We start from the raw sequence: 22568 nt of genomic DNA on the forward strand, positions 1-22568 counted from the left end.
ATGGTCATACAACTGATAAATAGCAGTGGTAAGATTTGAACCAGGATCTGTCCAGTTCCAAAGTGTAGCTTCTTTCTGTCATATGCTACTTCCTTGAGAGAGCAGTGATGATGATGATGATGACGATGATGATGACAACTACTACAAGGATAATAGTATTTGTAATAATAACAGGCAAGTGGTTTTCTTTTTAAGGTTTACTGTGTGCCAGAGGTTATCTTATTTAATCTTTACCATAACCTATGAGATAAGCACCATTACTAGAAAGAAGTGGAGGCTTAGAGAGGAAAGTGACTTATCTAAGTCACCCATAGCAGGTGATAGAGCAACCAAAAATCAATCTGATCCTATTCTGATATTTCAAAATAAAGAACTTGAAATATAAATTTTTTTCATTTTTCTTTGGCTTCTTCAGTGCTGTTACCCTGTAACCATTTTGAGTATTTGAAGTTCTTTGGAATCTATTTTCATTAGATCATGACTGTATTAATAATAATTTATATTTTAATAGGTTTTACAGCTTTAAATATTTTTCTAGTACTGCATTGATTCATGAATAGTGGCATTGTACAGTACCCCTTGAGGATATTCTCATTTAGTAAACGAGGACACAGACCTCCAGATGAATTGTTTGCCTAAGGTCTTTTATCAAATCAGAAGCAAATCTAGAACAGGGCTTAGACAGTTTATGATTTTAGGTCATGCAGCTGCTTTTATCTTGAACTACTTTGTATCCATGTGTTAGGTGGTTAAAGCTGCTATATGGGGTGCTTTGTCCAGAAGGATCTTTCTGCATTTTTTCTGATTTCTATTTGAGAAATTAGGTCTCTGGAAGTTCTGTAGCTTGAAGGGCAGGACATGAGCCTTATGGTTGATCTAATTTCTACATTGAGGAATGATCACCAGTATTCATTCCAGAAAAAATATATATGCACTGCTCCCTTCTTTCTTTTTAAATTTCACAAGAAAAGTTATACCACAATTATTTTATTTAAAAATCCGTATAGAAAAGTTTTGAAATATGTAGGCTACATCTCTCATGCTGACAGTTAAACCTGTCAGTTCTGTTTTCATATCAAGTGTGGGCATAGATAAGTATTCTTCATAAAAAAATTCTTTCTAAACTTACATAACAGCGTCTTTTAACTGAATGTTTACATTTTCATTCCATAAACACTGAAAGCCTGCTGTGAGCCAGTTTTGCACCAATATGACATAAAAAAACAGGGTTCTCACTCCTTGAAGACCTGAGAATCCTGCTGGGAAGATTAAACAGGTATATGAGAGAACTAGGAAAACTTCAGTGTTGTGTTTCCACACTTTAAGTGTTGAGCAGACAGAGGGCAAAGGGGGCATTAATGCAAGGAGGTTAAGATGCTTGGGCCTCTGTTGGGCCCAAAACTTGTAACCCTTTTTTCTCTCCAGCATCTCCTGTTAAGTCTGAGATTTATAGTCTGGTACAATATGTTGCTGATATATTAAAGTACTTAATGGATTTGCTATTCAGTTGTTTTTAACATCCTTCTTTACAAATATGATCAGACTGCGTTAATAAAGTTTGACAGTACTGATTAAAGTATTTTAATCATTTTATAGACTATTTTAAGAAAGAATCAGGAAGCAAAGAGATCCTAAAATAGTAACGTTTTCTCCTTTTAGCCAATAATTTTGCTTACATTTAAAATTTTAAATTTGCATATGCTCTGGGTATATAACTACATAACCAAAGGGCAAGTTGGGAGGAAAGTTAAAAATCTTGGGTGATCTTTTGCACGTCGATTTTCTTTCATTTTTTTCTAAAAAATTATAGCACTCTTATAAGTTTATAATCCTCTTTTCATATTCTTATCTTTGAATCCAATTGCACTATAAAGCATCCATCCTCACTGCCAATTAAATGTTGTATAAAATAAACAAATAATTTGACATTGAATTAATAAGAAAAACGTTTGGATTTTTTAAAATTAAATTTTATTTTTTTTATTGAAGTAGAGTTGATTTACAGTGCTGTGCCAGTCTCTGCTGTACAGCAAAGTGACTCAGTTATACAGATACAGACATTCTTTTTTTTTTTTTTTTTTTTTTTTTTTAAGCGTTACGCGGGCCTCTCACTGTTGTGGCCTCTCCCATTGCGGAGCACAGGCTCCGGACGCACAGGCTCAGCGGCCATGGCTCACGGGCCCAGCCGCTCCGCGGCATGTGGGATCTTCCCGGACCGGGGCACGAACCCGTGTCCCCTGCATTGGCAGGCGGACTCTCAACCACTGTGCCACCAGGGAAGCCCCAGACATTCTTTTTTTATACTCTTTTCCATTATGGTTGATCACAGGATATTGAGTATAGTTTCCTGGGCTATACAGTAGGACTTTTTTATTTATGGGAAGATTTATTATTTTTTTTTAATTAAAAAAATTATTTATTTAATTTTTGGCTGCATTGGGTCTTTGTTGCTGCACGTGGGCTTTCTCTAGTTGTGGCGAGCAGGGGCTACTCTTTGTTGCAGTGCACAGGCTTCTCATTGCGGTGGCTTCTCTTGTTGCAGAGCATGGGCTCTAGGCATGTAGGCTTCAGTAGTTGCAGCACGCGGGCCCTAGAGTGTGCAGGCTTCAGTAGTTGTGGCTCACAGGCTCTAGAGGGCAGGCTCAGTAGTTGTAGCACACGGGCTTAGTTGCTCCACAGCATGTGGAATGTTCCTGGGTCAAGGATCGAACCGGTGTACCCTGCATTGGCAGGTGGATTCTTAACCACTGTGCCACCAAGGAAGTCCCAGTGGGAGGATTTTAAAAATTATTCTTAATAAGGTTGCGGTAAACCACGTAATCATGTATCTTGCTGCTGAAATAGATGTTATAGATGGCATGATTCAGTCCCTCTTTTCCAGCAGGTAAAATTTCATCACCTTAAGGACAACTGAGGACTAGACATATTGAGATATGGTGCCTGCTCCAATTAGCTCTTTTAGTAAAGAAGCAGGAAGTAATGAAGGCTCCCATTGGAACAGTGGCAGTGAGAATGAAGCGCGTTCATGGATGCATGAGATATTTAGAGGTTACACTTATATTGTTTGAGGAATCAAAAGTAATGAATACCGGACGGCAGGAGAATCAGTGAAACTTTAATTGAAATAGACATTAGGAGGAGGGCCTGGTTTGGGGAAGAAGTCATGAGCTCGATTTGATTAAGCATGTTGAGTTTGAACAATCCTTATGGAGATATTTTTAAAAGGTATTTGGAAATGTGAGCATGGAGCTCAGGAAAAAGGCTAGGGTCACACAGTATATTCCTCAAGAATAATGAAATAAAGAAAATGGAAAAGTCTTATCTATTGTTGTTGTTATACTTAACATAGCAGATAACAGAGCACCTGCCATGTAATTAATACTCAATGAATGAATAAGAATATGTGGGTATAGGTTTGATCTTTGCCAGTGGAATAACCAATGAGAAAAGAGGTGGGGGGAAGGTTAAGAATAAAATCTTGGGAAACACTTGCCTTTTAGAGGACAGGAGGCAGAGGGAGGGCTGGGGAAAGCCAAGGGGAAACCAACCTGGTAAATGTTCATAGAAGATAAAGCACAAGAGAGGATCAACAGAAGAGGATTGAAGGACAGGAGAACACAAAGATCAAGAAAAAGCTTGATTTTTGGCAGTTTTATTTTTGGTACTTTCAAGTGAGCAATTTCAGTAAAATAAGGGTGATGGATGCTTATTAGAGGCAGTTAGTATGTGGACTATTTTCAAGAGGCTTGAAAATAAAGGAGAGGAAAATGGGAGCATATTAAGAGGTATCAGAAGACTGTAGATTTTCTTAAAGTACAGACATGTATGTAGAAGAAAAGGAATCTGAAAATGCAAATAAGATATATGGTATAGTCGACGGAAGGTTTTGGAGGAGGTGAGAGGGAATGCCATAAGGTCAGAGTACAGAGAGCTAGTCTTGGAAGGGTAGGAGTGATCGTCAAAGACAAAGTTCCTCCTCCTAATCATTTGAATATGCTCAAGTCTTTGCATCATTAAAAAAAATGACTGCTGCTACACTGTCCCCAGCTCCATCTCCCTTTCTATCAACAGGTCCCTCCCTTCTTCTCTTCATGGCCAGTTATTTTGTAGAATGTTGCTCGGTATGGGTTTGTCTGGTGTTTCCTCATGATTTGGTTAAGATCATGCATTTTTTTTTTTTTTAGCAATAATGTGAAATTGATACATTTCATTGCTGTATGTTAACTGATCACTTGGTTAAGGTGGTATCTACCAGGTTCCTTCACTGCCGTGTTATTTTTTCCCTTTGTCGCTTATAAATATCTTGTTGGGGGAGATTTTCTTGAGTCTTTGCAAATATCCTGTTTCTCGTCATACTCTTTTTTTTTTTTTTTTCCGATACGCGGGCCTCTCACTGTTGTGGCCTCTCCCGTTGCGGAGCGCAGGCTCCGGACGTGCAGGCTCAGCGGCCATGGCTCACGGGCCCAGCTGCTCCGTGGCATGTGGGATCTTCCCGGAACGGGGCACAAACCCGTGTCCCCTGCATCAGCAGGCAGACTCTCAACCACTGTGCCACCAGGGAAGCCCTTTCATCATACTCTTACCCACTAATTTTACCATCCATTGATGATTGTTGCTTCCAACAGTTATTACTATGGTGTGTGCCAGATCGTGACTTTCTATTTCTATCCCTCATTCAGAGTAGAGGTTCTTAACTTGAGGTCTCTACTGTAGACATATACCTGTGTGCATTTTACTCTGGAGAAGAGGTGCAGCATTTATTTATCAGGTTTTCAAGAGGTCTTTTTCTATCCATCACTCCTTTTCAACTATATGATCACAGCACCTAACTCCATTAAGGTAGATGAAAGGAATCCTTTGTGTATTTGACTTCTGCTTCTGATCTCTCTCTGTAGCTTATTCCAGATTCCTCTGGAAAGGTGCAATGCATAATTGACCAAGGTCTCCTGGAGTAAATAAAAGCAGATGCAGTGTCTGTTGTCCTGTGTTGTCAAGATTTTGTCTTTCCTGGCCCACAGTTGGGAAACCACTAAATTTTGATATACATATCTCTAGTTTCATCTCAGAAAACATGTATTTTCATCTCTATGAAATGTTTAAAAATTAAATACAGGGCTTGCCTTGTGGCGCAGTGGTTGAGAGTCTGCCTGCCGATGCAGGGGACACGGGTTCGTGCCCCGGTCCGGGAAGATCCCACATGCCGCGGAGCGGCTGGGCCTGTGAGCCATGGCCGCTGAGCCTGCGTGTCTGGAGCCTGTGCTCTGCAACGGGAGAGGCCACAACAGTGAGAGGCCCGCATACCGCAAAAAAAAAAAAAAAAAAAAAAAGGTAAATACAATATTTAGTCTGTTCTATAACTAAGATTGATAAAAATTTTAGTTTTTTAAATATATTGCCACAAGTTGTGATAACTTAGTTTTCTTTCTTTTTTTTTTTAAATTGAGGTACAGCTGAGTTTCTTTTTATTATGAGCTGTGTTTTCTTGGAGTAAATAGATTCTTGTGAAAGAAAGCTTAATTGAGACCTTATTTGAAACATGAATTTTTATAAGAAGTAGTTTATGTTTTATTTTTAATGTTCTGGAAGCCATTTCTATAAATTTGTCCTTTTCTCAACTAGCAAAAATGAGATTCTTATTTTTTTTGTCCTTTAGGAGATACTAAGTCACTTCTATCCATGCATTTAAAAAAAATAAAGCTGCTACCACAAGATAGTCAGTTTTGTAGGTTTATTCATGAATTGATCTTATTTTTAAAATAGGATGATCATCTTGAGTCCAATTGTGGTTTTCATAAAAGTTTATTTTTTTATGATAGTACATAGACACTTGAAATGAATTCTGCAATATAGTACAGAATTCAACAGCTTATTAAAAGGAGGCTTGATTAAGCAATGTCTGTGTTTTTTGCACAGTTGGAAAGTCAATGCTTTGCTATTTGAGAAATTTCTTTGTATATTTAGTCTCTAAAAAAAAATAGAGATAGTCTTTTTCCTCCCTTCAGATATTCAGATTGTTTGGGAGTGAATTACTATAGGGAAAATTAAATTTTAAGCAAAGGGGTCAGTATAAAACAGACAGATTTTTCTAGTAAAGCAGTATGGTATATATAAGCATGGGGGAAATCTCAACCAGTTCACTGTCATAAAAATACCACGTGTGTGGCAACTAATATCAGGAAAAGTATTGGAATGATAAATGCCATACTGTGGTAGACATATATGTTAAGTTAAGGAGCTTGGGCTTAGAAGGGAGGAGATCTGAGACTTAAGGAGGGCCTGAATTAGAGGAGTGGTAGAAGGAATGAGTTCCAGAAATATTAAAGAAGTCCAATCAGCAGGACATGGTGATAAATTGAATGTAGGAGATGAGATAGGAATTGAGGACCTGGCATGGGTGTATGGTGCTCCCACCTTAAACAGAAAGATAAGAGAAAGAGAAGGTTTTGGGGGAAATCTGATGTGTTCAGTGTTGTACAAGAGAGCCTGAGGTGCTTCTAGAGTCTGGTTGGAGACATCCATGTGACAGGACTATGTGGTGGGGCTTGCGGGGAGCCTGAGGTTGAGTTGTTAGCATAACAGTGGTGGTTGCAACTATGTGATTAAGTATGATTAGTCAGGCCAGACCTTACAGAATAAGAAGACTTTGGGGTTAAAGATGTAGTTCTGGCACCACCTATATGGAATGGGCAAGCAGAAAAGAAAGTTTTTTTTTAAGAGAATACAGTGCCATAAAGACCAAAAAAGGAGACTTCTAAGGAGAGAGTGATAACATAAATTTAACAGCATTAATCCTAGTCATGTTGTTAAGTACACAGGAGAAATGTCACTGAGGTTTTCTTTTTTTTTTTTTAAATATTTATCTATTTGGCTGCACCAGCTCTTAGTTGCAGCACATGGGATCTTCATTGCCACATGCGGGATCTTTTAGTTGCGGCCTGCGGGATCTTTAATTGTGGTATGCGTGATCTCTAGTTGCGGCATGCGGGATCTAGTTCCCTGACCAGGGATCGAACCCGGGACCCCTGCATTGGGAGCGTGGAGACTTAGCCACAGGACCACCAGGGAAGTCGCGAGATTTCCTTTTTTTTTTTTTAAAGCAGATTTTCAAGCATTTTGACCAAAAGGTAGATTTTTCTATTTTGTTCAGCATCTATCAGTTAAAGAAAGAGTTTTTTCACATCTTTAGTACTTTTTAAAAAATTATATTTTTCCTGCTTCTTACCATTTGGGGCCTACTTTATTTCCTATTTTTCTCTATTTCTAATTTTCTTAAACTTGGAAGACTTATAGGACTATGGTTATGATCAACCTGCCATAGGCCAATGTAAAACCTGACTCTTTTCTGTTTTGGTAAGTTGTTAATGTTGTCAGCATCGAACATGACGCTAAATCTGAATCCATTTTGATGGTGACTCATTTAAAACATCACAGTCTTTTTTTCCTTTTTTTAAAATTTTTATTGGAGTATAGTTGCTTTACAATGTTGTATTAGTTTCTACTGTACAGCAAAGTGAATCAACTATATGTATACATATATCACCATATCCCCTCCCTCTTGTGTCTCCCTCCCACCCTTCCTATCGCACCCCTCTAGGTGGTCACAAAGCACCGAGCTGATCTCCCTGTGCTATACAGCTGCTTCCCACTAGCTATCTATTTTACGTTTGGTAGTGTATATATGTCAGTGCCACTCTCTCACTTTGTCCTAGCTTACCCTTATCCCTCCCTTTGTCCTCAAGTCCATTCTCTACGTCTGTGTCTTTATTCCTTTCCAGCCCCTAGGTTCTTCATAACCATTTTTTTTTTTAGATTCCATGTATATGTGTTAGCATACGGTATTTGTTTTGCTCTTTCTGACTTATTTCACTCTATATGACAGACTATAGGTCCATCCACCTCATCACTACAAATAACTCAATTTTGTTTCTTTTTATGGCTGAGTAATACTCCATTGTATATATGTGCTACATCTTCTTTATCCATTCGTCTGTTGATGGACACTTAGGTTGCTTCCATGTCCTGGCTATGGTAAATGGAACTGCAGTGAACATTGTGGTACATGACTCTTTTTGAATTATGGTTTTCTCAGGTTATATGCCCAGTAGTGGGATTGCTGGGTCATATGATAGTTCTATTTCTGGTTTTTTAAGGAACCTCCATACTGTTTTCCATACTGGATATATCAATTTACATTCCCACAAACAGGGCAAGAGGGTTCCTATTCCTCCACACCGTCTGCAGCATTTATTGTTTGTAGATTTTTTGATGATGGCCATTCTGACTGTTGTGAGGTGATACCTCATTGTAGTTTTGATTTGCATTTCTCTAATGATTAGTGATGTTGAGCATTCTTTCATGTGTTTGTTGGCAGTCTGTATTATCTTTTTTGGAGAAATGTCTATTAAGGTCTTATGCCCATTTTTGGATTGGGTTGTTTGTTTTATTGATATTGAGCTGCGTTAGCTGCTTGTAAATTTTGGAGACTAATCTTTTGTCAGTTGCTTCATTTGCAAATATTTTCTCCCATTCTGAGGGCTGTCTTTTGGTCTAGTTTATGGTTTCCTTTGCAAAATGCAAAATGTTTTAAGTTTCATTAGGTCCCATTTGTTTATTTTTATTTCGATTTCCCTAGGAGGTGGGTCAAAAAGGATCTTGCTGTGATTTATGTCTTAGAGTGTTCTGCCTATGTTTTTCACAAAGAGTTTGATAGTGTCTGGCCTTACATTTAGGTCTTTAATCCATTTTGAGTTTCTTTTTGTGTATGGTGTTAGGGAGTGTTCTAATTCCATTCTTTTACATGTAGCTGTCCAGTTTTCCCAGCAGTACTTATTGAAGAGGCTGTCTTTTCTCCATTGTATACTCTTGCTTCCATTATCAAAGATAAGGTGACCATATGTGTGTGGGTTCATCTCTGGGCTTTCTATCCTGTTCCATTGATCTATATTTCTGTTTTTGTGCCAGTGCCATACTGTCTCGATTACTGTAACTTTGTAGTATAGTCTGAAGTCCAGGAGTCTGATTGCTCCAGCTCTGTTTTTCTTTCTCAAGATTGCTTTGGCTATTCGGGGTCTTTTGTGTTTCCATACAAAGTGTGCAATTTTTTGTTCTAGTTCTGTGAAAAATGCCATTGGTAGTTTGATAGGGATTGCATTGAATCTGTAGATTGTTTTGGGTAGTGTAGTCATTTTCACAGTGTTGATTCTTCCAATCCAAGAACATGGTATATCTCTCCATCTGTTTGTATCATCTTTAATTACTTTCATCAGTGTCTGATAGTTTTCTGCATACAGGTCTTTTGTCTCCTTTGGTAAGTTTATTCCTAGGTATTTTATTCTTTTTATTGCAGTGGTAAATGGGAGTGTTTTCTTGATTTCACTTTCAGATTTTTCATCATTAGTGTGTAGTAATGCAAGAAATTTCTGTGCATTAATTTTTTGTCCTGCTACTTTACCAAATTCATTGATTAGCTCTAGTAGTTTTCTGGTAGAATCTTTAGGAATCTCTTCGTATTGTACCATGTCATATGAAAACAATGACAGCTTTACTTCTTCTTTTCCCATTTGGATTCCTTTTATTTCTTTTTCTTCTCTGATTGCTATGGCTAAAACATCCAAAACTATGTTGAAAAATAGTGGTGAGAGTGGGCAACCTTGTCTTGTTCCTGATCTTAGTGGAAATGGTTTCAGTTTTTCACCATTGAGAATGAAGCTGGCTGTGGGTTTGTCATATATGGCCTTTATTATGTTGAGGTAGGTAGCCTCTATGCCTACTTTCTGGAGGGTTTTTGTCACAAATGGGTGGTGAATTTTGTCAAAAGCATTTTCTGCATCTGTTGAGATGATCATATGGTTTTTATCCTTCAATTTGTTAATATGGTGTATCACATTGGTTGATTTGCGGCTATTGAAGAATCCTTGCATTCCTGGGATTAACCCTACTTCATCATGGTGTATGATCCTTTTAATATGCTGTTGGATTCTGTCTTCTAGTATTCTGTTGAGGATTTTTGCGTCTTTGTTCATCAGTGACATTGGCCTGTAGTTTTCTTTTCTTGTGACATCTTTGTCTGGTTTTGGTATCAGGGTGATGGTGGCCTTGTAGAATGTGTTTGGCAGTGTTCCTCCCTCTGCTATATTTTGGAAGAGTTTGAGCAGGACAGGTGTTAGCTCTTCTCTAAATGATTGGTAGAATTCTCCTGTGAAGCCATCTGGTCCTGGGCTTTTGTTTGTTGGAAGATTTTTAATCACAGTTTCAGTTTCAGTGCTTGTGATTGGTCTGTTTATATTGCCTATTTCTTCCTGGTTCAGTCTCAGACGGTTGTGCTTTTCTAAGAATTGGTCCATTTCTTCCAGGTTGTCCATTTTATTGGCATAGAGTGCTTGTAGTAATCTCTCATGATCCTTTGTATTTCTGCAGTGTCAGTTGTTACTTCTCCATTATCATTTCTAATTTTGTTGATGTGAGTCTTGCTTTTTTTCTTGATGAGTCTGACGAATTGTTGTTTATCTTCTCAAAGAACCAGCTTTTAGTTTTATTGATCTTTGCTATCATTTCCTTCATTTCTTTTTCATTTATTTCTGATGTGATCTTTATGATTTCTTTCCTTCTGTTAACTTTCTGTTTTTTTTTTTTTTTTTTGTTCTTTCTCTAATTGCTTTAGGTGTAAGGTGAGGTTGTTTATTTGAGATTTTTCTTGTGTCGAGCTATGCTTGTATTGCTATAAACTTCCCTCTTAGAACTGCTTTTGTTGCATCCCATAGGTTTTGGGTCGTCATGTTTTGTCATTTGTTTCTAGGTATTTTTTGATTTCCTCTTTGATTTCTTCAGTGATCTCTTGGTTATTTAGTAGTGTATTGTTTAACCTCCATGTGTTTGTATTTTTACACATTTTTTTCATGTAATTGATATCTAGTCTCATAGCGTTGTGGCCAGAAAGATACTTGATACAATTTCAATTTTCTTAAATTTACCAAGGCTTGATTTGTGACCCAAGATATGGTTTATCCTGGAGAATGTTCCATGAGCACTTGAGAAGAAAGTGTATTCTGTTGTTTTTGGATGGAATATCCTATAAAAATCAATTAAGTCCATTTTATTTAATGTATCATTTAAACCTTGTGTTTCCTTATTTATTTTCATTTTGGATGATCTGTCCATTGGTGAAAGTGGGGTGTTAAAGTCCCCTGCTAGGATTGTGTTACTGTCGATTTCCCCTTTTATGGCTGTTAGCATTTGTCTTATGAATTGAGCTGCTCCTGTGTTGGGTGTTTAAATATTCACTATTGTTATATCTTCTTCTTGGATTGACCCCTTGATCATTATGTAGTGTCCTCTCTGTCTCTTGTACTTGTCTTTATTTTAAAGTCTATTTTGTCTGATATGAGAATTGCTACTCCAGCTTTCTTTTGATTCCCATTTGTATGGAATATCTTTTTCCATCCCCTCACTTTCAGTCTGTACTTGTCCCTAGGTCTGAAGTGGGTCTGTTGTAGAGCATATACGCAGGTCTTGTTTTTGTATCCATTCAGCCAATCTGTGCCTTTTGGTTGGAGCATTTAATCCATTTACATTTAAGGTAATTATCGATATGTATGTTCCTATTACCATTTTCTTAATTGTTTTGGGTTTGTTATTGTATGTCTTTTCCTTCTCTTGTGTTTCCTGCCTAGAGAAGTTCCTTTAGCATTTGTTGTAAAGCTGGTTTGGTGGTGCTGAAGTCTCTTAGCTTTTGCTTGTCTGGAAAGGTTTTAATTTCTTCATCGAATCTGAATGAGATTCTTGCTGGGTAGAGTAATCTTGGTTGTAGGTTTTTCCCTTTCATCACTTTAAATATGTCCTGCCACTCCCTTCTGGTTTGCAGAGTTTCTGCTGAAAGATCAGCTGTTAACCTTATGGGGTTTCCCCTGTATGTTATTTATTGCTTTTCCCTTGCTGCTTTTAATATTTTTTCATTGTATTTAATTTTTGATAGTTTGATTAACACGTGTCTTGGCATGTTTCTCCTTGGATTTATCCTGTATTGGCCTCTCTGTGCTTCCTCGACTTGATTGACTATTTCCTTTCCCATATTAGGAAAGTTTTCAACTATTATCCCTTCAAATATTTTCTCAGTCCCTTTCTTTTTCTCTTCTTCCTCTGGGACCCCTATAATTCAAATGTTGGTGTGTTTAATGTTTTTTCCAGAGGTTTCTGAGACTCTCCTCAATTCTTTTCATTCTTTTTTCTTTATTCAGCTCTGTGGTAGTTATTTCCAATATTTTCTCCTCCCAGTCCCTTATTTGGTCTTCTGCCTCAGTTATTCTGCTATTGATTCCTTCTAGAGAATTTTTAATTTCATTTGTTGTGCTGTTCATCATTGTTTGTTTGCTCTTTAATTCTTCTAGGTCCTTGTTAAACATTTCTTGTATTTATTTTCTCCATTCTATTTTCATGATTTTAGATCATCTTTACTATCATAACTCTGAATTCTTTTTCAGGTAGACTGCCTATTTCCTCTCCATTTATTTGGTCTGGTGGGTTTTTACTTTGCTCCTTCATCTGCTGCATATTTCTCTGTCTTCTCATTTTGCTTAACTTACTGTGTTTTGGGGTCTCTGTTTCACAGGCTGCAGGTTTGTAGTTCCTGTTGTTTTTGATGTCTGCCCCCAGTGAGTAAGGTTGGTTCAGTGGGTTGTGTAGGCTTCCTGGTGGAGGGGACTAGTGCCTGTGTTCTCGTGGATGAGGCTGGATCTTGTCTTTCTGGTGGGCAGGACCATGTCCGGTGGTGTGTTTTGGTGTGTGTGAACTTAGTATGATTTTAGGCAGCCTCTCTACTAATGGGTGGGGTTGTGTTCCTGTCTTGCTAGTTGTTTGGCATGTGGTGTCCAGCACTGGAGCTTGCTGGTTATTGAGTGGAGCTGGGTCTTAGCATTGAGACGGAGATCTCTGGGAGAGCTCTCGCCGATTGATATTATGTGTGGCTGGGAGGTCTCTGGTGGTCCAATGTCCTGAACTTGGCTCTCCCAACTCAGCGGCTCAGACCTGACACCAGGCCAGAGTACCAAGACCCTGTAAGCCACGCAGCTTAGAAGAAAAGAGAGAAAAAAAAGCAAGCAAGCAAGAAATAAAATAAACTTATTAAAGTAAAAAAAATTTTAAATTATTAAAACAAAAAAAAGAAGAAATCAACCAAACCAATAAACAAATCCACCAATGATAGCAAGCACTAAAACTAAGATAAACATAGAAATCATAAACTATTCAGTTGCATACAGCAAACCCCAAGTCTACACTTGCTCCCAAAGTCCACTTCCTTAATTTTGGGATGATTCATTGTCTGTTCAGGTATTCCACAGATGCAGGGTACATCAAGTTGATTGTGAAGATTTCATCCTCTGCTCCTGGGTCTGCACTGAGAAATTTCCCTTTCTCTTCTTGTTCGCATAGCTCCTGGGGTTCAGGTTTGGATTTGGCCCTGCTTCTGCGTGTAGGTTGCCCTGTGGTGTCTGTTGTTCGCCCAGACAGGAGGGGGTGAAAGGAGCGGCTGATTAGGGGGCTCTGCCTCACTCAAGGACGGGTGCGGAATGCAGGGCCTGCCTGCGGTGGCAGAGCCCGGCATGACCTTGCAACAGCCTGAAGCGTGCTGTGTGTTCTCTCTGGGTACTTGTCGCTGGATCACGGGACCCTGGCAGTGGCAGATTGCACATACTCCTGGGAGGGGAGGTGTGGATAGTGACCTGTGCTTGCACACAGGATTCTTGGTGGCGGCAGCAGCAGTGTTAGCATTTCATGCCTGTCTCTGGTGTCCACACTGATAGCTGTGGCTCGTGCCCTTCTCTGAAGCTCATTTAGGCAGTGTTCTGAATCCCCTCTTCTCACGCACCCTGAAACAATGGTCTCTCGACTCTTAGGCAGCTCCAGAGTTTTTCCTGGACTCCCCGCCGCTAGCTGTGGCACACTAGCCCCTTCAGGCTGTGTTCACGCCGCCAACTCCAGTCCTCTCCCTGGGATCCGACCTCCGAAGCCCGAGCCTCAGCTCCCAGCCCTGCCCACCCCCGCGGGTGAGCAGACAAGCCTCTCTGGCTGGTGAGTGCTGGTCCACACCGATCCTCTGTGCAGGAATCTCTCCGCTTTGCCCTCTGCACCCCTGTTGCTGTGCTCTCCTCCATGGCTCCGAAGCTTCCCCCCGACCCAGCCCCCGTCTCCGCCAGTGAAGGGGCTTCATAGTGTGTAGAAACTTTTCCTCCTTCACAGCTCTCTCCCAGTGGTTCAGGTCCTGTCCCTATTCTTTTGTCTCTGTTTTTTCTTTTGCCCTACCCAGGTATGTGGGGAGTTTCTTGCCTTTTGGGAGGTCTGAGGTCTTCTGCCAGGATCATACTTTTTTTTTTTGCAGTACGCGGGCCTCTCACCGCTGTGGCCTCTCCTGCCGTGGAGCACAGGCTCTGGACACGCAGGCCCAGTGGCCATGGCCCACGGGCCCAGCTGCCCCGCGGCACGCGGGATCCTCCCGGACCGGGGCACGAACCTGTGTCCCCTGCATCGGCAGGTGGACTCCCAACCACTGTGCCACCAGGGAAGCCCCGTAGATGTATTTTTGATGTATTTGTGGGGAGAAAGATGATCTCCATATCTTACTCCTCCGCCATCCTGGAGGTCCTCTGACCCATATCTTCTTTATCCATTCCTCTGTTGATGGACATTTAGGTGGTTTCCATGTCCTGGCTATTATAAATACTGCTGCCATGAACATTGGGGTCCATGTGTCTCTGAATTATAGTTTTCTCTAGGTATATGCCCAGTAGTGGGATTGCTGGGTCACATGGTAGTTCTATTTTTAATTTTTTAGGAAACCTCCATACTGTTCTCCATAGTGGCTGTATCAATTTACATTTCCACCAACCGTGCAAGAGGGTTCCTTTTTCTCCACACCCTCTCCAGCATTTAGTGTTTGTAGATGTTGTGATGATATGGCCATTCTGACTGGGCTGAGGTGATATCTCATTGTAGTTTTGATTTGCATTTTTCTATTTTAAAAAAAGCAAAACAAATACCATATGTATCACTTATATGTAAAATCTAAAACAGCCAAACTCATGAAAACAGAGACTAGAATGGTGGTTACCAGGGACTACGGAATGGGGGATGTGGGAACATGTTGGTCAAAGGGTACAAACTTCTAGTTATTTGATGAATAAATTCTCAAGATCTAATGTACAGCATGGGGTTATAGTTAATAATAGTGTGTTATACTCAAATAACTTATAAATTTATACATCAATTATACCTCAGTAAAGCTGAAATTTAAAAAAAATTAAAAATAAATAAATAAAATAAAACCTCACAGTCTGCACGTGTTCTCACCTAGTTTATCTGATCTTCACAAAAATCTTGATAGGACAGATTGTAATCTTCATTTCTCGTTTCTATCAATAGTTAAGTAATCTGCTTCCTTAATTGCATTACTGATCCAAAGATAGCTCTTAGTTTTCTGTTTCATTGGGGCTATATCTAAAATGTTACAGCTGAAATGGGAAGTAGCCACATGGCACAGGGAGATCAGCTGGGTGCTTTGTGACCACCTAGAGGGGTGGGATAGGGAGGGTGGGAGGGAGACGCAAGAGGGAGGAGATATGGGGATATATGTATACATATAGCTGATTCACTTTGTTATACAACCGACACTAACACACCATTGTAAAGCAATTATACTGCAATACAGATGTTAAAAAAATTTTTTAAAAATAAAATTTACAGCTGAAAGGAGCCTTAGAGATCACCTCTTCTAATCACTTCATTTTACAAATGGGTAAGCAGGCCTAAAGAGAGAAAATTACTTGCTTAATATCATATTGGCCGGAAAAGCAAAACTATGATCTAGAACCCAGCTTTCCTGACTCCCGGTCCCTATAATAAGAACCACAGTTTAATTTGCATTACAAGTAAAATCAGGCCATGCTCCCCTGTGTTTCCTAGTCTCATATTGCTTTTGTTTCTTGGAAATAGTGTGCAGTTCGTGCAGCCACAGAAGGTAGAACTCTCGTTTTGGAAGGATTGGAGAAGGTGGAGAGGAATGTTCTTCCTGTTTTGAACAACTTGCTGGAAAATAGGGAGATGCAGCTTGAAGATGGACGCTTCCTGATGTCTGCTGAGCGTTACGACAAACTTCTCCAAGTAAGAAAAGAAAATTTTGACTGCTTTGTCTTAGCTGTTGAGCTGTGGGTTGGCCATTTGTTGTATAAGCCATGATTGTGTCAGAACGCGGACACATGTTTAGGTGGCGCATATCTTGGACAACCGCCTGAAGTCAGTCATGCGTTTGCAGTTTCGTATGGCTCTTCTGTTTTCCACATCACGTTAGAAGACCTCCCAGATTTTTACTTCTGTTTGCTTATCTAATAACTATTCTTTCTTTCTCTCTTTTCTCCTTTTAATTCTTCTTCCCTTTCTCCCTCCTTTTCCATCTTCTTTTTCCCTTCTCTTCTTTCTCTCAACAAGCCTAATAGCTTCTAGACTGTGCTGGGCACCAGGAAGACAAAGCTGAATAAAGTCCACTTGTTGGGTTCAAGAAGCTCAAAGCCCAGTAGATATTGACAGAAATGAGTAAAATATTTAAAGATACCCTGAAGGTCCCAGCTACCAGCATCGCCTGCCTGAGTTGTTTGTAAGAGCTTCGCAACTGGAACCCCTGCTTCCATCCTGGCTCCCCCAGGGCAGTTAGTGATCGCTTTAAACCACGAGGCAGAACAGGTTGTTCCTCTGCTGTAAACCTCTGATGCCTTCCTGCTCTACTCAGAATATAATCTAAAATCCTCACAGTGGAATACAGGGTCTTGGGTGATCTGGGCCATTACTGCCTCTTTGGCCTTACCTCCTTCTATTCTCCTTTTTCATTCCACTGCAGCTGCTAGTATTCTTTTTATTGTACCATAAACTGCTGGATATGCATTATCAGTGCTTTGCACGGGCACTTTGCTCTTCTGGAATGGTTTTCTCCCAGATATCTGCCTGGCTCATTCCTCTATCCCTTTCAAGTCCTTGCTCAAATGTAATACAGGCATACCTTGTTACGTTGCGCTTTGCTCTAGTGTGCTTTGCAGATACGGCGTTATTTACGAATTGAAGGTTTGTGGCAACCCTGCGTCGAGCAAATCGATGGGCACCATTTTTCTAACAGCATTTGCTTACTTCATGTCTCTGTGTTGCATTTTGGCAATTGTAACAATTTTTCAAACTTTTTCATTGTTATTATATTTGTTATGGTGATCTGTGATCACTGATCTTTGACGTTACTGTTGCAGTTGTTTTGGGGCTCCTCGAACCACACCCATGTAAGATGGTGAACTTCATCAATAAATGTGTGTTCTGACAGCTCCACTGATCAGCTGTTCGTTCCCCACTCTGTGTCCCTCTTATTGGGCCTCCCTGTTCCCTGAGACACAACAATATTGAAATTAGGGCAATTAATAATCCTGCAGTGGCCTCTAAGTGTTCAAGTGAAAGGAAAAGTCGCTTGTCTCTCACTTTACATCAAAAGCTAGAAGTGGGGCTACCCTGGTGGCGCAGTGGTTGAGAGTCCGCCTGCCGATGCAGGGGACATGGGTTCGTGACCCAGTCCGGGAGGATCCCACATGCCGCGGAGCGGCTGGGCCCGTGATCCATGGCCGCTGGGCCTGCACGTCCGGAGCCTGTGCTCCGCAACGGGAGAGGTCGCAACAGTGAGAGGCCCGCATACCGCAAAAACAAACAAACAAATAAACAAACAAAACAAAACAAAAGCTAGAAGTGATTAAGCTTACTGAGGAAGGCATGTTGAAAGCTCAGACAGGCCAAAAGCTTGGCCTCTTGCGCCAGTTAGCCAAGTTGTGAATGCAAAGGAAAAGTTCATGCAGGAAAGTAAAAGTGTTACTCCGTGAACACACAGATGGTAAGAAAGAGAAACAGCCTTATTGCTGAAGAAAATTTTAGTGGTCTGGATAGAAGATCACACCAGCCACAACATTCTCTTAAGCCAAAGCCTAATCCAGAGGAAGGTCCTAACTCTCTTCAATTCTTTGAAGGCTGAGAGAGGTGAGGAAACTGCAGAAGAAAAATTTGAAGTTAGCAGAGGTTGGTTCATGAGGTTTAAGGAAAGAAGCTGTGTCCATAACATAAAACTGCAAAGTGAAGCAGCAAGTGCTGATGTAGAAGCTGTAGCAAGTTATCCATAAGATTTAGCTAAGATAATTAATGAAGGTGGCTACACCAAACATCAGAGATTCTGTGTAGATGAAACAGCCTTTTATTGGAAGAAGATGCCATCTAGGACTTTCATAGCTGGAGAGAAGTCGATGTCTGTCTTCAGAGCTTCAAAGGACAGGCTGACTCTCTTGTTAGGGGCTAATGCAGCTGGTGACTTTAAGTTGAAGCTAATGTTTATTTACCATTCTGAAAATCCTAGGGCCTTTAAGAATTATGTTACATCTTCTCTGCCTGTGCTCTATAAATGGAACAACAAAGCCTGGATGATAGCACATCTGTTTACAGCATGGTTTATTGTTAAGCTCACTGTTGAGACCTACTGCTCAGAAAAAAAAATTCCTTTCAAAATATTACTGTTCATTGACAATGCGTCTGGTCACCCAAGAGCTCTGATGGAGATGGACGATGAAATTCACATTGTTTTCATGCCTACTAACACAACATTCATGCTGCAGTCCATGGATCAAGGAGTAATTTCGACTTTCAAGTCTTATTATTTAAGCAATACATTTTGTAAGGGTATAGCTGCCATAGTAATTCCTCTGACATATCTGGGCAAACCTTCTGGAAAGGATTTGCAGCTGTAGATGCCATTAAGGGCATTTATGATTCATAGGAAGAGATCAAAATATCAGCGTTAACAGGAGTTTGGAAGAAGTTGACTCCAACTCTCATAGATGACTTTGAGATGTTCAAGAGTTCAGTGGAGGAGGTAACTGCAGAGGTGACAGAAATAGCAAGAAAACTAGAATTAGAAGTGGAGCCTAAAGATGTGACTGAACTGCTGCAATCTCAGGATAAAACTTTCACAGATGAGGAGCTGCTTGCTATGGATGAGCAAAGAAAATGGTTTCTTGAGTTGGAATCTGCTCCTGATGAAGATGCCGTGAAGGTTGTTAAAATGACAACATATGATTTAGAATTCAGAGCATAAACTTAGTTGATAAAGCAGAAGCAGGGTTCGAGAGGATTGACTCCAATTTTTTTTTTTTTGCGGTACACGGGCCTCTCACTGTTGCAGCCTCTCTCGTTGCAGAGCACAGGCTCCAGACATGCAGGTTCAGCAGCCATGGCTCACGGGCCCAGCCGCTCCGCGGCATGTGGGATCTTCCCGGACCGAGGCACGAACCCGTGTCCCCTGCATCGGCAGGCGGACTCTCAACCACTGCGCCACCAGGATTGACTCCAATTTTGAAGGAAGTTCTACTGTAGGTCATACTATCAAACAGAAGTGCCTGCTTCAGAGAGTCGATTGATGCAGCGAGCTTCACTGTGGCCTTATTTTAGGGAACTGCCATGGCCATCCCAGCCTTCAGCAGCCACCATCCTCATCGGTCAGCAGCCACCAACACCGAGGCAAGATCCTCTACCAGGCCAAAGCTGACTGTTCACTGAAGGCTCAGAAGATGGTTAGCATTTTTTAGCAATAAAATATTTTTAAATTAAGGTATGTGCATTTTTTAGACATAACACTGTTGCATACTTCATAGACTACAGTGTAGTGTAAACGTAACTTTTGTACGAACTGGAAAACCAAACAATTTTTGTGACTCACTTTATTGCAATATGTATTTTATTGTGGTGGTCTGAAACCGAACCTGCAGTATCTCCGAGGTCTGCCTGTATTACCAATGAAGCCTGCCCTCACCCTTTTATTAAATACTTCAATGTGCCCTGTGCCCCCATACTCCTTTACTCTGCTCTATATTTTTCCACAGAGTCTTCTAATATCCCACATGATTTATTTACTTATGTTTTTAGCTCATTGTCTGCCTCCCTCTACTAGATCATACTTTCACTAGGCCAGGAATTTCATCATTGTTGTCATCTCAAACTTTAGAACAATGCCTGGCACCTGGTAGATGCTCAATGTCTATTTGTTGAATTAATAAGTGCAATGAAGTCTTTAGATGCCGTGACATAAGAGGGTATAAAGAGGACAACAGCAAGGGACTGGGGGGCTCTTCACAGGCTGAAGAACAGTGAAGAAACATTGGAAGGGTCAGGCAGAGAAGGAAGGTATGACATTTAACAGGTGACTGCTGTGGACCAGTTACTTTCATTTTCACATGCATTATCACATTTAACTTTCGTAACAGCCATAGTAATATGGGTGGTATTATTTCCACTTTATAGATAAGAAAATTGAGGCTCAGAGGGTATGATAATAAGTTTTTGGTCCCTTAGCTAGAATGTGCACCAAGCACCAGAGCCAGGATTTGTGACTCCGAAATCTACGCTGTTTCCGGTCTCAGGTCCACCGTGTAGTAGTTGCAGGAATGTGGGCAAGTTATGTAACTCCTTTGCATGTCAGTTTATTCATCCATGAAAAGGAATTAAATGTCTATTGGGATTGTGGTGAAAAATAAATGAGAAAAATTCATGGAAAGTGCTTATCATGTATTAAGTTTTCAAAGAATGTTACTTATTATTATTAATATACCTTGGTAGAAATATATCCATAAACATAGTTATTTATTGAAGGTCCCTGGGCAGTCTCTGCTCTGCTGGTGGTCTACCCCTCTAGAACTACCATTTTACAACTTCTAGCTTGAACCAGTTTATTTTCCTTGCTCTTCCAACTGTTCCTTTGAGTTATTGACTAGGGTTTAGAGATCTGACCCACATCGCCTTTGTTCCTGGATGCTTCTCCTTTCAAACACCAGTCTTCATTCTGTGAGCCTTCCCTGGTATCCTGTTCCTGATTCCACTTTGCTCCCTTCCTTGACAGTTTGGCTTCAAGAGCGTTCTCCAATACAGTTTACCCAGCAGTCAGGACATAAACTCCTTAGCCTGACTCTTGCAGTTGTGATCTCTATCATTATGCTGTAATTTTTGATTTCTTACTCTTTTAGAATCATACCAAAACAGAATTGGATGCTTGGAAGATTGTCCGAGTTAGTGAAGATTTCCGAGTGATCGCCTTGGGCTTGCCAGTACCTAGGTACTCTGGGAATCCATTAGATCCCCCGCTCCGGTCTCGATTTCAAGCCAGAGATATTTATTATCTACCCTTCCAGGTAAGTAGGAACAAGGATAATTTATTTTATTTTTAAATTTTTATTTATTTTTAATTGAAGTATAATTGATTTACAATATTAGTTCCAGGTGTTCAACATAGTGATTCGATATTTTCATAGATTATACTTCATTTAAAGTTATTCTAAAATATTGGCTACATTCCCTGTGCTTGTAGCTTATTTTATACATAGTAGCTTATATCTCTTAATCCCCTCTTCTATCTTGCCCCTCTTCCCTTAAGGATAATTTATTTTTTAAATAGTTTTCCTGTTTATAATAAATTCAATTACTATAAAAATGTTACTGTGTTTGTAGATGTCCCCCTCAGTAGTTGATGGAAAGAAAAATGGATACAAAGGTAAAGAAAATCTCTGGAAACTGGAAAGAAAAGTTATTGTGGTATTATTTGTCTGAAAGATTTTTTTAAAAGACCAGCTCTTCTTTTAGAAATGACATGTATCAAGAAATGATTTTTTGCTATTAATTACATAGTGTCTGATTAATTAAAAGGTTGAATTATGTCTGTCAAACATTTGCATTTAATCTGTTACATTCCTTATTAATCAATTTGATTTGTTTTATGTTATTTTAGGACCAACTTAAACTGTTGTATTCAGTTGGAGCCAATGTTTCTGCTGAGAAGTAAGTATTTCAGATATATATATGGACACTTAACATTGAATTTGTTTTGCCCATTCATTGATCAACTGATTCATTCATTCATTCAACAACCGTTTGAAGAATTTTTCAGTAGCTATGGAACCAGCTAATGATAAAGTTGATAAGACATGGTCTTTGATGCAAGAAACTCAAGACCTAGTAGAGTTTACAGATATGTGTATAAATACCTCACTTTAACAGTGTGGTAAGGGCCATAATTTCAGAGTATTGGGGGATGTTGTGGTTGAGACTTTATAAGGGCCATTTGAGATGGGTCCTAAAGAATGAGTAGGCTTTTGACTGATAGAGAATGGAATTAAGGAATTCTAAGAAAAAGCTTTTAAAGCATGGCATGAGAATATATGCCTTATTCTTGGGTCTGTGAAAAGCTCCCAGAGGCTGGAGTTTGGACTTAGGTTGAGAAAGGTGGGAGGTGACGCTGGCAGAGTAATTTTGGGCCAGGTTATGAAAAACCTCACATATTGGGACAGATTTAAGAAATATATCTGTGAACCTAATCAGCTTGAGTATGAAATGGAATATTATAATATGGAACTATTCCCTAAGAATTAAATAGTGGATGTCAACTTTTTCAATTAATTAAATTGGCCCAGCTATTTTATATGTAACAGATTTTATGTATTATAACTATTAGAATAAAATTTAGTATC

At 39.8% G+C, this 22568-nt stretch overlaps 1 protein-coding gene across 1 annotated transcript in view; it reads left to right on the forward strand.

Moving 5' to 3' along the window:
* Positions 1–22568, forward strand: part of VWA8 (von Willebrand factor A domain containing 8) — a 348433-nt gene that overhangs the window by 50619 nt on the left and 275246 nt on the right. The window contains exons 5-7 of the mRNA XM_065896053.1: positions 15982–16149; positions 21072–21236; positions 21830–21879. Coding sequence (XP_065752125.1) covers positions 15982–16149; positions 21072–21236; positions 21830–21879 — 383 coding nt within the window. The remainder of the gene's footprint in view (positions 1–15981; positions 16150–21071; positions 21237–21829; positions 21880–22568) is intronic.

The sequence above is a fragment of the Phocoena phocoena genome, chromosome 18 (assembly GCF_963924675.1).
Source record: "Phocoena phocoena chromosome 18, mPhoPho1.1, whole genome shotgun sequence".
In the NCBI taxonomy this organism is placed as follows: Eukaryota; Metazoa; Chordata; class Mammalia; order Artiodactyla; family Phocoenidae; genus Phocoena; species Phocoena phocoena.